Source organism: Penicillium argentinense (genome assembly GCF_028826775.1).
Source record: "Penicillium argentinense strain IBT 30761 chromosome Unknown utg000001l_segment0_segment0, whole genome shotgun sequence".
In the NCBI taxonomy this organism is placed as follows: domain Eukaryota; kingdom Fungi; phylum Ascomycota; class Eurotiomycetes; order Eurotiales; family Aspergillaceae; genus Penicillium; species Penicillium argentinense.
The window spans coordinates 984294-997684 of NW_026622660.1; the positions used below are offsets into that span (position 1 = coordinate 984294).

The following is a 13391-nucleotide window of genomic DNA, read 5'->3' on the forward strand; positions in this document are numbered from 1 at the left end:
TAGTTAATATCCTGTTGAGGGTCGGGGATGCCCTGGTATTGATTTTTAGGGGTGTTGATCAGTCGATGAGGTGACCCATCAGTCGAATTGGCCACCGACTCCATACTCATGCCTCAAGTCTCAGGTGTATATATCGGTTAGATAGGCTCATACTCTTCGTCTTCGCTATATCTGCCCATAGCATGCTACACATATTTCACGGATTTCGGGTTTCGGTTACGGTCCTTTTCTTGGTTTTATAATGCAGGCGTTTACTTCCTGATAATCTCATCTCATTGAAGGCACTACAGGGCAGTTATATTTGCTCGCTGGTATCGACCCGTCTGCTCTGTCAGACTGCCATTGTGCATCTCCCTCTTCGTTGTGTTGGATTAGTCAGCTTAGGAGGGGACTGAAAATCGAAAGAAATATCGAAATTGCACAAGACGCATATTGACACTAAACTAGGCTGGCGCGAATCGCAGCTATGGTATATTTCTTCTGGCTCTTCGAGATCAATTTAATGTCCTCCCTCTGCAGCCATGGGCATACAGTAAAACGAGGCTATCCGGAACAGGCTGGTGGCTATCCATGAACATTGTTTCCTACCAAAATTTCTTCGATTCGCAACAGATCGTAAGCGGTTTCGACGACGGTTTCCGCCAAAGTTCGGTATGTCAAGCCAAGTTCGCTTCTGGACTTCGAATTAGACACCCGGTAGGTTTCGGGCCCTGCCAAACCAGGCTGTCCGACGGCTGTCTTCTCCCGTGCCTGCATGACCTCACTGCGAAGGATATCAACGATTTGCTGATAAGCGTAAGAGCCATTCACAGCGAGATAGCGCTGGCCTGCGGCATCGGGAGACTCAAAGGCAAGCAGGTGAGCCTTGGCCACATCCCGGACATCCGAAAATACGCATGAGATAGGTGATCCCTCAGGCACAGCAGCACACGTTCCATCCATGAGCCGGTAGAAGTCAGCTATGCTCGTGTTGAGGCCCGAGAGGCTTTCCACGTGGTGGATAATGGGCCCGTACGTGAGTGCGGGACAGATGGTGGTCAAGGTGAAGCCAGGCTTCTCGTCCTCCATAAACTTCCACGCTGCCTGTTCGGCCAAAGCCTTACTTGCCAAATACAGCGTGAGTGGGTCCGCGGTTGAGAGCGAATCGGCAGTAACAGGGTTCCAGTCTGCCTCTGTGTATGTATACCCAGGCCGGATACCCTTACTGAGGTCCAGGATCGCCGCGAGGGATGATGTGTTGACCACACGCCTAACTCCCGGGCTATACCGGTAGGCGGATTCTAGGAGTGAGGTCGTGCCGCTAATGGCTGGATCAACAATTTCAGACAGCCTCTCAGCGTTAAAGTGGAACGGGGAAGCTGAGTGAACGATCTGTAGATTCCTCGTAAGCCTGTGACGCAAAAAGACCATAATACCATGGTCAAGGAAGCAATGAGTCTCGTACGCCATAAACATCACTGACCGCGCTGTCGAACGCTCCGTGCAGTGTGATATCTGGTACAATGCACAGCGATAGCCTGTCTATATATTTCGAATGGGTGCTGAAGACCTGAGAAGCAGCCGTCTGGGAGCGCACTGCAGCCCGGACGAGATATCCGCTTTCTAGGAAGGCCGCCGTGATGTGCGAACCAATAAACCCCGTCGAGCCAGTGACCAGGATAGTTTTTCCGTTGGACGCAGTGCGATTAGCGAGGGCTGCCATGGCTTATTCAATTGGCAAGGGCTTCATATGTGTGTATATTCTGGTCGACTGGAAAGACGTTGGTTGAGGGAAATGGGTATGTGTTCTTTATAAAGAAGCTTATGTAGCTCGGCGATGGACAAACCCTAGATAAAATGTAGGCGCATTATTCTTGCCCCATCTACTATCACAGATCCGGTTGCATATAAAGATGTACCCTTCGTACTATTCTTAATATGACTTTACAAAGGGATGTTTAGAAAGTCGGTGAGTGATTGTACACCTTCGTACTATTCTTAAGATGACTTTACAAAGGGATGTTTAGAAAGTCGGTGAGTGATTGTACCACGCTACTAATGCAGCTGAACAGAAGTGGTCGGCAGCAGATGCCGGTCGACGTGCACAGTATGCGCACGTTGATTGACCAAATCCAAACACCAGCTTTCACGATGATCTTAGCTAATTATTTTTATCTGCAGTCTACAGCGACCGGTTTCCACCTCGGTATATAAAAAGGATAGCCAGGGAAGTGTTAGATTATCATTCTTTTTCTCTGACACAACGAAGAGTATAGCCACTTACACCCGTAATGCCTATGACCACCCAACTGCATGATGGACCCGATCGGGCGTCTAAGCTTGCATATAGCAGGTCTGGTATGAGACACACCTGTCCGCCTCGAGTTTGCCTGATACTGATAAAATTAGCACCTATCACGTTCCCCTATCCCAACCTGGGATTTGATGACGTGCTAGTCAACGTTAAATACGCTGCAACTATCGATGAAAAACTCCTCCCTTTTACAGGTAGGAAAGATCTTAACCCTCTGTCGCTACCATTCAAGCTGATGACACCTCCGGCCTCCGTCCAGCGGAAGCAAAACCAGATATCATTGGTACGTTAGTAACTAAGTCGGTTGAATTATGTCTCGGGGGTTAATATGGCACCAGGAGGCCACGCTGGTGCAGGCTTAGTTGTGGCCCTGGGTGATGGAGTTGACGATATCAAAGTTGGAGATGCGATTGGGATCCAGGTAATAAAGTGTCTTGGCGCTAACAGAGTTTGGGAACCTGCTATTAACCGATGTAATTCGCCATTCAGCTGATCAACAGAACTTGCGGTAACTGTCTTGAATGTAATGCCTTTGATAACAAGGTATGCTGCCCCTACATGCAACTCTCTGGGCATACTGTGGATGGCACACTTCGGGAATATTGCGTTTGCAAAGCATCCGAGGCGATTAGGGTCCCTGACTGTACCCCCCTGGATGCTGTGCCGCCGGTAGGATACCCTGTCCATCACGATGCCTTAACTGAGAGTTTGACATGACACATTTAGATTCTTTGTGTTGGAGGTACCCTTGTGCGAGCGGTAGAAATGACTTCCGCGCCCAAAGGCCAAATCATAGGTGTGGGGAATACTAGATAAAGTTAGAAATTGTAAGTTGCATCTAACGCTTGAAAAGGTATTATTGGAGCCACGACAAATGTCGGCTTGTTGGCTTGTCAGTATGCCCGGTCCCTCGGATTCCAAGTCCTGGTCGTACTGTCAGAGGAAGAAGCGGCAAGCCCTCTGGTGGACAATCTAGACGTGGATTATGTGGTACATGGCTCACCGTCCAATATTCTGGCCGATATCCAGTCTATCATACCTCGTGGGCCTCCTGCTATTGTTGTCTGTACAGCGACTGGGACTCCGTTCCAGCTCGCACCACAGGTAAGCTCCATCCAAGCTGAACATTTGGTACTATCTGACGGTTCTCAGTACGTCCGCCCGTATGGGAAGGTCGTCCTCATTGGAATTCACCCCGAGGACTTGATATATATAGATTACCCCAGCGTTATCCGGCGTGCCGTCAGCATCCAATGGGCTTGGACTGGGGCAAGATCCGAAACGGAAAAAGCACTGTGTCATTTGTCCATGCGACAAATTCAGATACCCCGGCACATTAAGGTCGCCGAACAGGGTTTGGAAACAGAGCAGACAACGAAAGAAGGCAAGCATACACACAAGCGTATGACTTCCTGCTCCATTATCAGAGGTTAACCTTTCACAAAGGCGGAAGCGGTGTCTGGACTGTCCTAGATATCCCTCAGACGCAAGCTCGAATCAGCTACAACAGCTTCAAGAGCCTACAATTTGCACCCGAAACATTCAACTTCGGAAGGTACTTGGCATATCGCATTGAGGAGCTAGGAGTTAAAGACCTTTTTGGAGTTCCCGGTAATTCGCAGCTGCCATTATATGCTCCTTGGATGAGGCATTTGCTTACATCAAAGTAGGCGACTCTAACCTGAACATTCTGGATGTAATACTGGAGACAAGGAGCTTGAATTTCATCGGCTGTTGCAATGAACTGGATGCCGGCTATGCCGCAGATGGGTATGCCCGGACCTCGACCTCCCATGTGGCTGTAGTTGTCGTGCCCTTTGTCGTGGGAAGCTTGTCCGTTCTGAACGCCATTTGTGGAGCCTATACAGACAGGCTGAAAGTGATTGTTATTGCCGGCTGCCCCGACACGTCAAGGCTCTTGTCAAATGAGCACCTTCATCATACTCCAGGTGTGGCCAGTATGGATGTTGCCCTCCATGCCTTTCGGGATGTGACGGCAGCCGCTGTTCGGGTATCCAGTATAAAAGATGCAGTGAGCATACTGGACGATACTCTCACCGACTGTGTCCGGCAATCTTTGCCGGTGTATATTGAAATTGCCAATGATTTGGCTTATGGCAAGTGCTCTGCCCCGAAACCCTTGAGCGCAGAGCGAGATTCAACCTCTCAGATTCCAGATTACCGTGACGTGGTAGAAGCCTTTTCACATGCTTGGCAATCAGCATACATGCCAGTTATATTGGTCGGGCCCTGGGCGCACTCGAGTTGTACCCCAACTACTCTCACCTTACTCGCTGAAAAGCTGGGCTGTGCTGTCCTGGTTCAGCCTGATGCGAGAGGTTTCCCTGAATCGCACCCCCAGTTCTGTGGCACCTTCTGGCCTTCGGTGTTCAATCCACTAGGAGAAAAGATCGTGATGAAATCCGACCTCTGGATTGTTATTGGTGGGCGTTGGAGCGACCTTCACACGCTTGGGAACCTCGACATTAACAAAGAATTGCATCGGATCATTGATCTTCAGCCCAACTCCGCTCGGCTGCGTAGTGGATGCTCGCATGCGATTTTACTCCAGGATCTAATGCTTGATCTTATCTCGTCAGAGGTCGAGGAAAATAGACGATCAGTCCTTGCTATTCAAGCAAGTATACCCGGAGTGGTTACTTCTAGCGACCGAGACAACTCCAGAATTGACTCACCTGTCACCCTGTCCAACGTCGTGGACGGACTCCACCGGTTAATCGGAGAAAACGACATTCTGATTGCTGATACAGGAGAGACTTGGTTCATATCTCAACAGGTCAAGCTTCCACCGGCAGCAACGTGTCAGTTACAACTGGTATATGCGTCACTGGGGTGGGCTTTGCCTGCTGGCTTGGGGTGCCAACTGGCTTGTCCCAAGGGACGAGCTATCCTTCTGATTGGAGATGGTGCATTCCAAATGACCGGCCATGAAATCAGCACGATGATCCGTCAGAAAGTGAATCCCATTATTTTCGTATTCAATAATATGGGTTATCGAACAGAAGTAAGTTTTCGTAAGCTGACAAGATAGAGTAGCGCGCAAGATCGCCCACTTGCTGACATAACCACCAGATTGCCATCCAGGATGGTCCCTACAATTACATCGCAAACTGGGATTATTCTCGACTCGCTGCCTGCTATTCCAGGCCGCCACATACTGTTGACGTCTCCGAGCCGCCGGGGTCCGACCCCGATTTATCCTTCATCACGATGCAGGTCCGAACATGCAACGGCCTCAACCAAGCGGTCGACCGCGCAAAAGCTGAAAGCTGGAAATTGTGTCTGATCGAGTGCTGCATTCAGCCAGACGATATAACCGATTCCCTCCGACAATTGGGGTCAAGCTTATCAGCCAATCAAAGTCTGAGTAAGGCGGATTCTCCCACAAAGTCCCCCAACAGCGTAGATTACACCTATCTGTTGTGATACGACGCTTGCGCAGATCAGGAACAAAGCCGCAACATCGGAAATAATTGTCAGGATGTCGGATACGTGTATCATCTAGTATCGAGGGACGGCCAATTGATGCATGAGATGGATTAACGAGAGTGTGTCTGTGTGTTCCGATCTGTTGAAAATGATCCAGGGGCTAGTTATAAACTGCGTATTACATCACAGTTCTTCCGAGAATGACCCGAATTACCATACAATTACTATTGCAATGTGGGTGGATGCTGAGTAACCAAGAGCAGTGGAGAATCCACAGTATTTTACCTCTCTCAGAGTTGACAGTTTCGTTAAATAGATTGTGAGTGGTTTTGGGTGAAGTTAATTTTGAACAGGAGGTTGCCAGGACTTGCCCTTTCCAACGCTTATACAGAGTATAGCCTTCCGTATTGTATGTAAAACTGAGCGTAGGCGAAGACTGCATGCGATAGGGAAGATAACTGGGCGATCTGGCGAGATAGGAGGACCATCTAGCTTGTTTGTTCTGTTTGCACCAAACTAGTGTACAGTTTAAACACCCTATTCTGCCTGTCGTAAATCCCACCCAAAAAAAGACTTAGAATTAGAATAACTAGTTAATGAACGGTTTGACTATTTATATAGGCGGTGAGCCTCTATAGGAAGGCGGTAGTCAAAGGGATGTTAAAACTTATGAGCTGTCACTGGATATCCTACCTACCCGTTTACTGTACATGAGCCGTTAAGACCTTGATCGGTGGCGAAGGAACGCATAATTTATTACGAAATGCATGGAGCTTCAAACTAGGTGGGGAAAGTGCTGTTGTTTAGCCAATCCTATTCCATCAACCGGACGTTGCTGCAGAGAGGATGGTGTTTAAACGGCCTTCTCACGGAGAGGAATAGATGTGATTTTGCCAAGAATCGCCGCTCCTCTCGCTAGCTAACCTACTTCTCCTTTTCCAAGAACGTCGTACAGTAAGAGTCCGAGGATCAAAATTACGATCGTCAGTCGAATTACAAAATTGGCTGGGTTTCACCTCGTAATTCTATTCCGCTGCGCTGTGCGTGAGTGGAGCCACGGCTGACAATAGAGCGATCGAATCCTAAAAGAAGCGCCTTGCTTCCCTCATCCATGAGGTCTTCTTCGCATTTTATCTCCTCCCTCAAGAGCGTTGATAATGGCACCTCCGGAAATCCATTCAAGCTTCTCCGTCACTTCGGGCGGACTCTGCTTCGGAGACCTCACCGAAATCTACAAAGGCGCGTCCACCACGATCCAAATGTTCCCTAACATCAGACCGAAACCCAGTGGAACCGTCAAATCGCACGAGATCGAGTATAACGTGGCGGCAGAGAATGGAATCTGGAATGTCTATCAGCTAATCGACCGGGAACAAGACGACGTCTCAGGTTGGTTTGTCTGCCATTCTACCATCGTCGACGACCCTGGCCAGGAAATGGACAAGATTCTCCGAGTCTCCGGCTCCCCATACGAAACAGAGAGTGGAAGTACGATGAACGATGATAAAACAGCCGCAGAGGGTATCTTTGTCATCAATCGATATGACTGGATCTTGTCGAGTGGGAATGAAACTACTATTGACACGAGTGACGATGTTGGAAACAATTCTCCGTCTCAAGAAAATTTCTCTGAACCGAACATGTGTGAGAGCGCAGGCATCATCGACTACGGCCAGGCCATATCCCAGGTGCATGCATGGCGAGCACAGAGACCCCGACCAGCCAATGACGCCGTCGTCGCCGATAATGGAATCTGGATGATCATTCCAGACGGCGAGTACCGTTTTGGTCGCTTTGGATTCAATGATACCCGAACCGCGGCTCGGTCTTTCCTCTTCTTCACGACGAATACGTATTTCACGCAGACTTCGTTCCGTGGCGAAGGTCAGGAAACCTTCCGCAAGGAAGAAACCGATCAAGAAGCCTTCGACCGTCGCCTCCGTGAGGGATTCGACTTTTCTGGGGTTGAAGAGTTGAATGAACGGTGCGACCCTCGTCCTGAAGAGGAGAGCGCAGGAATTCTGCGCCTACATCCTGTCAGACCCCCCGAGGAGGCATGGCTAGGCCCATACAACAGAAGAGAATACTTATTTCTTCCCGAGGATTTGCAGTCTCTGCACCACCAGCCGCCGATTTTGCATAACCCGCCATCGCTAGGATTTATGCAAATACATGGGCTTGGACAAGGAGTTGGTGTTGTCGAGCAGTGGGAGGAGCAGATCTATGATCTTATCAATGAGATGGCCCTGAGTTACCTAGAGAGGAGCGTGTTGGGAGCTCTTCGTGCCCAGTTCTCGTTGCCAGCGGAATTGGAATTATCATCTGCCACTGCAGCAGAGTCGTTCGCCGCTGCTCTGTTCCCCCATCATCCGGATCGAAGGCGCAGAGGGACAAATGATTTTATGCTCTATGAATACTTCCTACATGCGTCTCCGATAGATGGGTTTGAGGTTGCGGTGGTGATGGAAAGGATAGTGGCATTTTTCAATTCGCGGTTGGGAGCGGATGAAAACAAGGTGGGAGAAAGGGAGAAGGAGATGATGGAGAGATTAGCCAATGTGATGACCCTCTTGGTGATATTCCTGCTGGATTTCTCCGTTTTGTGTGCCCAGGACTGTCATCGAAGCGCGATTGTGCCATCGGATGTTCGGGTCACGGTGTCAGCTGTCGATGTTGGAATGTTTAAAAAGTTCCAGTACTCGAAGGTGTTCTGGAGGGGTTAACCCAATTAGATTTGCTCGTGATCAGCCTTTTCGTCCCTGGAAATATATACAGTTAAAGACATTCCACAAAGGCTGTCACCTTTCCATAGTTCACAACACAGCTCGCTGAATACCTGCACACTCCGAGTCTATGGCTGGCGGCCAAGAAGCCAAGACTATAACTTCTAGGTGTATAGTGAAAGGATTTTCGTTCATAATTCTGTGTCATAACTCCCCATTTCACATACGATTTATGCTGACACTAACATCAGCGCCCTTCTTCCCGAGCAGATTCTGACATCTGATTCGGAGACGATTTTATTACTGCGTACTTCTTCGACGAGATCCTTAATTTCCGCAAGAACCTCATTGGTCACGGTTTACCACCCAAGGAAGCTAATAGGGCCATTGATAAAATGTGATGGGACTCGAAAGAAGCGGAATATGCCCATAGTCACCGGCGAAATCGTGTGATGATTGACATGCTAGGGTACCGCCAGGGCGACGACCGAATCCTCGAAGCCATTGTCCTAGTGGGCCCCGTGACGGAGGTCAAGTGTTCGACCTCGATTGCGAGAAGTCGATGCACTTCGACTTAAAGCCGGCCGGAACGGAACTGGTCTTTGAGAATGACGCTGGTCGATGGACTGTCCCCTACCGTTAGCCGCGCCCAAGCCACGGCGTTCCTAGGCAATCCGGAACCTTTCGGGCCGAATTTCGACCAGTACGAGGTCAACAGACGTTATTCGAACTTCGAATTTGATTCGAACAGCTGAGTCGCCAGAATCTCTACCCTACTTAACCCCCTCGGAATAAAACAGTAGGGGCAGGTGAAGAGAGGGTCGTCAAAGTTGGTTTGTGCACCCTCCCAGGCAAGAGTTTGCATGCCTCACCTCGTAACTCTTCAGTAACGCCAAAGTAACTTTAGGTCCCTTGTCAAGTTGTCAGATATTGATGCTAGGTATAGATACACTATTCTGGGATCTTGGATCTTTCATAGTGGTATCATAAAAAGCCTGATATTATTACTTGGTATATACAAAACCCGTTATTTACGTGATATTCACATCGGGCATTAGCGCATCATGTGATTAGGGTTTGAAAGAGCATCTCTATGTTTCCGATATGGAAGGCAATAACGAGCGCCACTGTACCACTCCTGCGGACATCGAGTCTTACAACAAGGACACTTGGGCATGGCCTGGCTGCGGGCAGTTACTCCAAGGCGACTTTATTTGCATCGGCCCGGGTGATCCTCCGATGCCTGTCGCCTTGGCTGATCACTTTTGTGGACCTCAAGTTCCGGGTACGCCTCGGCCAGGGGTTTAGTCTGCATTTGGGTCACTTAATCCTTGCGCTGCAGGTGAATGTGTAAGACTTTCAATGTCGGGAAGTCCAAGGGTTCCTGAGCTAACTGTTGCAGTGTGTCAGATGACAATGCGTTGTAGCGGGAGAATCGTGCAATCCTGCTCCCTCGTTCAGTGCGTCGACGACCGTTCTTTACCTTACTAAAACGAAAACGCTGCCACCCCTGACGACCTGGACGACTGTGAGGATCACTTTCCAGGGAAGTGTAAGGCCGAAGACCAGCTCAAGACAAGTACAAAGCGCCACACCGGCGACAAGTCCATCTCACTCTTCCACTCCAATGACAACCAACACGAAGACGACGTCAACGAATACCAGCACCACAAAAAAGTCCACCACAACCAGCAAAACGACGACCACATCCACAACAACAACCACAAAGTTATCAACCAGCGCAACCCCATCAATCAAACCAAACGACGTCTGGACAATCTCTTTCTACAGCGAACAAGGCTGCGAAGAGTCGAAGGCCACAACGACACAACCGACAAATGCATCGCAGTCCAGGGCTGCCTCAGCACCACATCCACAGACACCGGCACATAGTGTCAATTTTACACTGACGGAGGCTTCAAATCCAAAAGCTGCGACGCCGGGTCCATGAGAGCCGTTGGATCGTGGCGGATGCAAAATGGCGTGTGCAGCGTATACGATACGGATACGTGTGATCCGAAGGGGTGGTCGCAGACTTATTCTTCTTCGATTAAGCCCAGCTGTAATATGGCGGATAAGTGGGCACCGACTAACATTAATGGGTTGAGGTGCTCTTATGTGCCTGATGGGGCTGCTTTGAAGCCTGGGGGTCCTGCTTAATAAAGTCATGACAATGTAGCTTGGTTTCGAATATTTGACGTTTCTTAGCTGTACTGAGAAAGTCTTCTTTCGAGATTTCGAGATTTCCAGATAATGGATCAGATCAACACGATGCCATTCTTTGATTTCATAAAACTAATACATTTTCCCCCAAAGACACAAACATGTCCTTCCAACTCCGCTCACTCCTCTCTTCAGCCCAGATCTGCTCAAGCGATCTCCGAATATTCAACAACGAATTAAAATGCAACGCATCAAGAATGCAATTCAGTCTCTCCAAAATCTGCATCTGCTGCGAAACAGTAAAGATATGTGCTCCCACCACATAAACTGGAAACACGATGCAATTATGCACTTTTGACTTGGGGTTAATCGCCTGAATAGTCTCCATACAGGAAGTAACATGCTGCTGGACAAGATGATGCCTCGCCGGCAGACCACAGATAGCACGATAAAGATAAATCAGCGCAGTATGTTGGAACGTCTTCGCAAACGAGACCGTCTGGCTGGCATTTACATTTTTAAGATCGTCATTAGAAAGGAGTCCCTGCTCTGGCCGGTCCAGGTGGTTTGGCTCGATCACCGAGAAGCCGGGTTGAAGGCGACGTTCAAAATCTCGGATTTGATCGATGCAAAGTTTCTCTTTGCCCTTGATTGACTCTCTGTATGCTGCCATCTCCGTCATTATCTCGAATATTAGAGCCAAGCTCATTCCATATGGTACGCCTAGTGGCTGTCGTTCCCACCACACGGTCCCACGCTCCATCTGCCTCCACACTCTCGCCGGGAAACACGGAGCGGTGTCATCCAGCAACGCGCGCGTCAGATCTGTAGAAGAGAAAACCGAAAGCAGCATATGCGGTACATCGCTCTTAGACTCCGCGATCAACTTCTCAAGCCCACCCAAATGCTCCACGATCGCATGGGCCCCCGTTTGATGGCTAATCGTCGAAGCAGATTGCTCCTCGCACCGAATAAACCCATCCTCAATATAAAGAAATAACACCGCAACCAACAGTCTCGGTAAAATCTCCGGATCAGAGCCATAACACTGTAACCTCTCCCGAACCTTTGACAGACAATCCGTCCGTTCATCCGTAAGCAAATTCGTCGTACCGTCCGGTTGATTCTCAATCATTCTTCGATGCGACGCCGCAAGCCCACAAATCGACAACAGAACTGGCTCAAAATCCAGCGCCAGCGAAATAGGCGACGGACACGGATGCGGCGTGGTCATGAAAAGCGGCCAAATAGCAGACTCGAAATACGAAAGCGCTTTCATTGTATCGCCAGTCACGCGGGGATCATGCATAGGCTTATCTCGCGGTGTACCCCTTAGGGTAGTCGAATTTTGATAGGCGGCTGGCGCTGATTTTGTGGGACGCGCATTCCATCGCACGTTGACTTTGCTGAAGCTGCATGTTGCGCCGGAGCCGGTGCATCGTCGGCAGTATGGGCGGGTCAGGTCACATTTTACTCGGCGTTGTTTGCAGGGCCAGCAGGATCCTTTGACTGTTCTTTCGCGCTTGCGGGGCATGATTGGCTCTGTTGGAGCCTCGAGGAGACGTTGGCTTTTGATCTTGGGGTCTCGGAGGTGGAGGAGAGGGCGTGGTGGTTAACTCACTGAACGGCCCCGCCGTTCCCCGCACGAGATGGAGGTGGCTAGATCCATAAAATTGGAAGAAATGGAAGGGGAAAAAGCATGATGAGAAATTAATGAGAAAAAAAAAACCCGACTTATGGCGGGATTCGAGCCCCCGATCTTCGATGACCTGGAGAATTTCTCCAGAAACGCGTACCTCGCGTTCATGGATGGCTAGGCGCCGGCGGCATCGACCTGCAAACAACCTCATATCCTATTGCGAGGTATCAATTTCAACACTCTGCTACAGCTTCAGGTATTCTCTGATATATTCAAAACATCATGCTTTGTACACTCAGAAGAATCATATTCCAAAATTACAGCACAGAATCCGGAGCAGAAGTTGCTCAAACCGCCGTTCGCAGCACTATTTTTCGTCTTCTTTCTTTCTTCCTTTCATTTTTTTTTCTTGTCCATTATTCTATTGTTTCTTTAAAAACATGACCAGATTCGGAGACGTCTCAGCCACCACCCATGTGTGACCAGAGTCGATATATAGCCAGAAATCGAGGATCCATCAATTAATATAAGAAAGATGCAATATACCTATATTCCATGCACACCGACTTTACGAGAACGGGAACAACTAGATCCATTGCCAAAATATGGAATGCAGGTACCATGCAAACACATCAAACAGCACTATGACAGCATCGCCAAGCAAGGCTCCTCACCACACTACTTAGACCACAACACCGTGAACCGCCTAATAATTGAAGCAGGACCTTGCAGAAACTCCCGCATTGCGTCACTGTTCATTCTAACAACAGCGAATGGCCCATTGGACAAATAGTCCCGCAGCATTCTCGGAGAGGTTCTCGGGCGGCGATTTATCGGGGGGCCATACTCGCATCGGGATCGGACATGCCGATCAGCAGCACGCCGACCTACAGCTGAATGCCCCCGAACTCCAGCCTGATTGGCTCCGGCGCACTGCTGGATAATTTTACGAATGTAACCTCCGCCTTCTGTGAAACGCCGAGGCACAGCCAATACCTCTTCGCGGACTGCTTTTCTCACATGTTGGCAAATTAACTACCCCCAGACACATTGTTCTCGACGTCGGAGACCGGTGTGTCTGTCTGCAGGTGGTCAACCTAATTTCCGACCGAATTCCCCTCTT

At 49.3% G+C, this 13391-nt stretch overlaps 5 protein-coding genes across 5 annotated transcripts; 3 read left to right on the forward strand and 2 right to left on the reverse strand.

Moving 5' to 3' along the window:
- Positions 1-564: 564 nt before the first annotated feature.
- N7532_000303 (SDR family oxidoreductase) lies at positions 565-1702 on the reverse strand (the record flags this gene model as incomplete). Its single annotated transcript, XM_056612807.1, has 2 exons — positions 565-1371; positions 1445-1702. The coding sequence occupies 2 exons, from the start codon at positions 1700-1702 to the stop codon at positions 565-567; spliced, it is 1065 nt and encodes a 354-aa protein (XP_056480031.1).
- A 574-nt stretch (positions 1703-2276) lies between these two features.
- Positions 2277-5681, forward strand: N7532_000304 (uncharacterized protein; the record flags this gene model as incomplete). The annotated part of the gene is made up of 12 exons (XM_056612808.1): positions 2277-2337; positions 2389-2487; positions 2526-2576; positions 2632-2714; positions 2783-2962; positions 3020-3089; positions 3147-3397; positions 3446-3695; positions 3740-3904; positions 3964-5318; positions 5387-5594; positions 5659-5681. 12 exons carry the CDS (start codon positions 2277-2279, stop codon positions 5679-5681), a joined length of 2796 nt encoding a protein of 931 aa, XP_056480032.1.
- Positions 5682-6900: 1219 nt separating this feature from the next.
- N7532_000305 (uncharacterized protein) lies at positions 6901-8466 on the forward strand (the record flags this gene model as incomplete). The annotated part of the gene is made up of 1 exon (XM_056612809.1): positions 6901-8466. One exon carries the CDS (start codon positions 6901-6903, stop codon positions 8464-8466), a length of 1566 nt encoding a protein of 521 aa, XP_056480033.1.
- Positions 8467-9570: 1104 nt separating this feature from the next.
- On the forward strand, positions 9571-10359 carry N7532_000306 (Peptidoglycan-binding Lysin subgroup; the record flags this gene model as incomplete). The annotated part of the gene is made up of 2 exons (XM_056612810.1): positions 9571-9751; positions 10013-10359. The coding sequence occupies 2 exons, from the start codon at positions 9571-9573 to the stop codon at positions 10357-10359; spliced, it is 528 nt and encodes a 175-aa protein (XP_056480034.1).
- Positions 10360-10753: 394 nt separating this feature from the next.
- N7532_000307 (Zn(II)2Cys6 transcription factor) lies at positions 10754-12163 on the reverse strand (the record flags this gene model as incomplete). Its single annotated transcript, XM_056612811.1, has 1 exon — positions 10754-12163. One exon carries the CDS (start codon positions 12161-12163, stop codon positions 10754-10756), a length of 1410 nt encoding a protein of 469 aa, XP_056480035.1.
- Between the last annotated feature and the right edge of the window lie 1228 nt (positions 12164-13391).